At 42.8% G+C, this 4,015-nt stretch overlaps 1 protein-coding gene across 1 annotated transcript; it reads left to right on the top strand.

The window, feature by feature from the left end:
- Positions 1–718: 718 nt before the first annotated feature.
- LOC308103306 (small ribosomal subunit protein uS19-like) lies at positions 719–1,166 on the top strand. The gene has a single exon (XM_080453231.1). The coding sequence runs from the start codon at positions 725–727 to the stop codon at positions 1,163–1,165; it is 441 nt and encodes a 146-aa protein (XP_080309357.1). The 5' UTR covers positions 719–724; the 3' UTR covers position 1,166.
- Positions 1,167–4,015: the final 2,849 nt, after the last annotated feature.

Below are 4,015 nucleotides of genomic sequence, written 5' to 3' on the forward strand. Positions count from 1 at the left end.
TGAACTAGAAAGCTGCTCTCACTGGAGCGTATACAGATAGCTCCTCCTTGTGTCATCAATGTGATGTCATCTTGATGTCCAAATACGGAGTAAGGTTAGTTCCTTACTATCTATTATTTAACTGGGGACCCCTTGGAACCCTCTCAATGACCCCTGGGGGTCCCCGGATCTCACGTTGAGAAGCACTGATCTGAACAGACTGTCTGTCGCGTTGCATGAGGAATTTTCAGTGTGTCTATATGAACACAATTGTGTTCGGGGGAAGGAAGCCAGGGCCGGGAGGGTGATGTTTGTCACTGCACGTATACCCCTAAGGGCTGGGGTGGCACCTGTCAGCAGGGAGTATTGGGCGGGAGGAGTAGGACGGAGGTTCAGCGTCTTCCCGTTGGGGTTCTCCTCACTAGCAGTAAATTGGGTCCTCGCCGATGCTGAGTTTGAAGTCGGTCTGTCCCATATATGGGCATGACCATATATGGGCATAGCGGTTGGATCGGCGGTTCTGGACAACCGGCTCTCCGTATATGCCTATATATGAGCGTATCGGACTGACACAACGCCGGGCAGCTTCCCTGATTGGCCAGCCCAACCCATTGGGCTGGCCAATCGGGCGTGCTGTAGGCATGCCCTACCTATATGAAAGAGGTAGAGCGTGCACTAATAGTCCAGTGTTTTGCAGTCCAAGAAGCGATTAATTAAGTTTTTGCCTCAAGAAACATCGGGCAAGATGGCAGACACAGACATCAAGAAGAAGCGTACCTTCAGGACGTTCACCTACAGAGGTGTGGAGCTGGACCAGCTCCTGGACATGTCCCGTGAGCAGCTGACGGAGCTGTACGGAGCCCGCCAGAGGAGGAGCCTGAACCGTGGGTACGATGCCCAGTCCCAGCAGTCTCATCTGAAGCGCCTGGCAAAGGCCAAGAGAGAGGCTCCCCCCATGGAGAAGCCCATGGTCGTCAAGACCCACCTGAGAGACATAGTCATCCTGCCTGAGATGGTGGGCTCCGTGGTCGGAGTGTACAACGGCAAGACCTTCAACCAGGTGGAAATCAGGCCTGAGATGATCGGTCACTACCTGGGGGAGTTCTCCATCACCTACAAGCCGGTCAAGCATGGTCGTCCCGGTATCGGAGCTACGCATTCCTCTCGTTTCATCCCTCTGAAGTAGAATGGCTGTTATCTTTATAATATATACTGTCTATAAAAAAAGGTCCGCCACAAAAAAAATAAACAAATTCACTTTAATCACTTTAATGGCTGGAATGTTGCATTAGACGGTGCATCTGAAGGGAAAGTTAAGCACCAAATAGACAGTATTATCAAAGCGAGCCTAGTGAAACAAAAAAAGAGAAAAAAACAACACTGACAGTATTGACTACCATCAGCAACAGAAGAAAAAAACATGAGTGTTCTGCCGACGTGTTACAGTGGATTTTGAAGATGAAAATGGGAATCAGCTATTTTATTATTTACAATTATTTATCTTTTTCCAATGTAGTCGTTATGCCAATTCATTCCTCCCTGGAGTTCCTGCACTTATTTCAGTGTGTTGTCAACTGCTTTTGTATCTACTGGCTCACCTGCCAGTGAGGATCCCCCACCGGGAGGACGCATAGAGCCTAGGGATTGGACGAAATGATGAAGATTTCAGGTCATGATTATTTTGACCAAAATAATTGCGATTTACGATATTATCGCGATAATCAAAATATGCTTAAAACTCTTAAAATGCCACTTTTGTTAACCACTTGAACCCCGGCAGCATCCATAGTCTGGGGTGGAATTTGCCAAAACATAGAAGATCTACAAGCTCACAACGTGTCGCACTGCAACGCCTTGTGAGCTTGTAGATCAGCTATTTTTGGCAAAGAGCTTTAGAGAGTAAAACACGTTTTTCCAATTCTAGAGGGTTTAAGTGGTACGGCATATGCAGCTCGGCAAAGGTGAATTGATCCCAGTGTATGATGGAGGACAATTTCACGATAAATTTAAATCTCTGCGATACGATTATTGTCAGCGTTTTTTATCACGACAAACGATAATAACGATTAGCGTCCCATTCCTAGTAGATAGAGCCTTCATCCTACTCCTCCTGCCAAACACTCCCTGCAGACTGGTGCAGCCCCAGCATGTAGGAGTACATGTAATGACAAATATCACCCTCCCTCTAATAGGCCTGTCACAATTATTACATAATCATCTAATTGCAATTATTTGAGATAATCGCAATTATTTTTGCATAATCGTCATAATCGTTTCCATGTTGAAAAATGTTCTCACATTTTAAAATATAAAAAAAAAGGAAATAGCAGATCTGAGCATTTTTTTCATGCATAAAATTATTAAATATATCAATAATTTCTTTGTATATTTAAGTTATTTGTCATATCTTCCCCGTGCAATTTTTTATTACAATGCCTAAAAAAACAGAATTTCTCTATTCATATGTTTCAATGTTCAATGCCAAACACACAATTAAATCGTAAATCGCAATTATTTGAGTGACAATTAATCGTCAACTTACGTATGGATGTATGGACGCTCGACGAAGCCGGATGCACCATGATGGATTCAAATAGACTCTGTCGTGGTGGGGAAGGTACTTAACCACTGGGCCACCCGAGCGCCTGAATTGATTTTTTTTTTGGTACATAATATAATGGCTTTTTCTTTCAACCAGCCGTTGTAATTCACTGACTCTCATTGAAGGCCTCTCGCTTAACAAGAGGATAATGGCTGTTACGTAACACAATCTAAAGGAGACACTATTCAGACGGCAGTCACAGAGCACAGACATGGCTATAAAACACTCACATAAAAACGTTACATCATCGCACGTAACACACCTCACCAGAGGCCAACCGGGGCACCGTGTGCCAGTGTTGACCTCACAGAGCATCTCGACAACATTTGAACATGCAGTGGTGGAAAAAGTACTCAAATTTGTTTTACTTGAGTAAAAGTATCAATTTCACAATGTAGAAATACTCTGTTAAATTTACTTGAGTAAAGGTACAAAAGTATTGGCATCAAAATATACTTAAAGTACCAAAAGTAGAAGTACTCATAACGCAAAATGTCTTGTTTCCCAAGTTTTCAATATGTATAAAAAATCGTTGTGAGCTTGTAGATCGGTTATTTTCAAATGGCCAAAGTATATAGTGATAAAGTGGTTGTGCATGTTTTTTGTTATAATAGTCAAAAGCTTCAAAGTAACTAGTACGTTTTCAAATACAAAATACAAAAAAAGTACAATATTTGCTTATCTGAGATAAGTAAAAGTACAGATCTTTTTTAATAATTCCTCAAATATGTACTTAAGTACAGTACTTGACTACGTGTACTTAGTTACAATCCACCACTGATCGGATGTTTTCCGAAACACATTGTGAGCCCTGGCTGTTTGTTGGTCGAGGAGTCGATTGGAGGTTGGCTGGTGGAACAGACGCTGGAAGGGGCAACAAAAGTTCGTAGCCTGATGCAGCGATACAGTGGAACACAGGGCTTCTTTGTCCCCTAAAGGAAAAGCATGTATTTGATTCAGTCTGACCAGAAAAAGGGATAAAAGATATTCCCACCGGCAATAAACACGATACCTGTGTATATCTGACTTACATCTACCTGCCACACAAATGCTGCACTTTGTTACGCTATTTTTCACCCACAGGTACTATTACTTGTCCGCCCTTACGTTGATTGTATAGACACACATTTCCTCAAACATTGTGGGGATAACTTTATGCTCCTTCCCAGGAATTAAAATGTTTAAGGACGAATTTATAATCAATGACTGAAACATCAGTTTGCTTGAGCCTCAATAATGTGTGCTTTTGACTGAATGGGAGAGGACAGGGTTTCAACTCATTCAACCAAGCTGTTGTGTATTACACTGGCTCTCATCGAAGGCCACGCCGCTTACGAGAGGTAATGGCTGTTACGTAACACTCAATCTAAAGGATCATAACGCACATAACATGCCTCACAGAGGCCAGCCAGGGTGACCTCTTCAAAGAGAAAA

This window comes from Gymnoscopelus braueri (genome assembly GCF_963280865.1).
Source record: "Gymnoscopelus braueri genome assembly, chromosome: 16".
NCBI classification, from domain to species: domain Eukaryota; kingdom Metazoa; phylum Chordata; class Actinopteri; order Myctophiformes; family Myctophidae; genus Gymnoscopelus; species Gymnoscopelus braueri.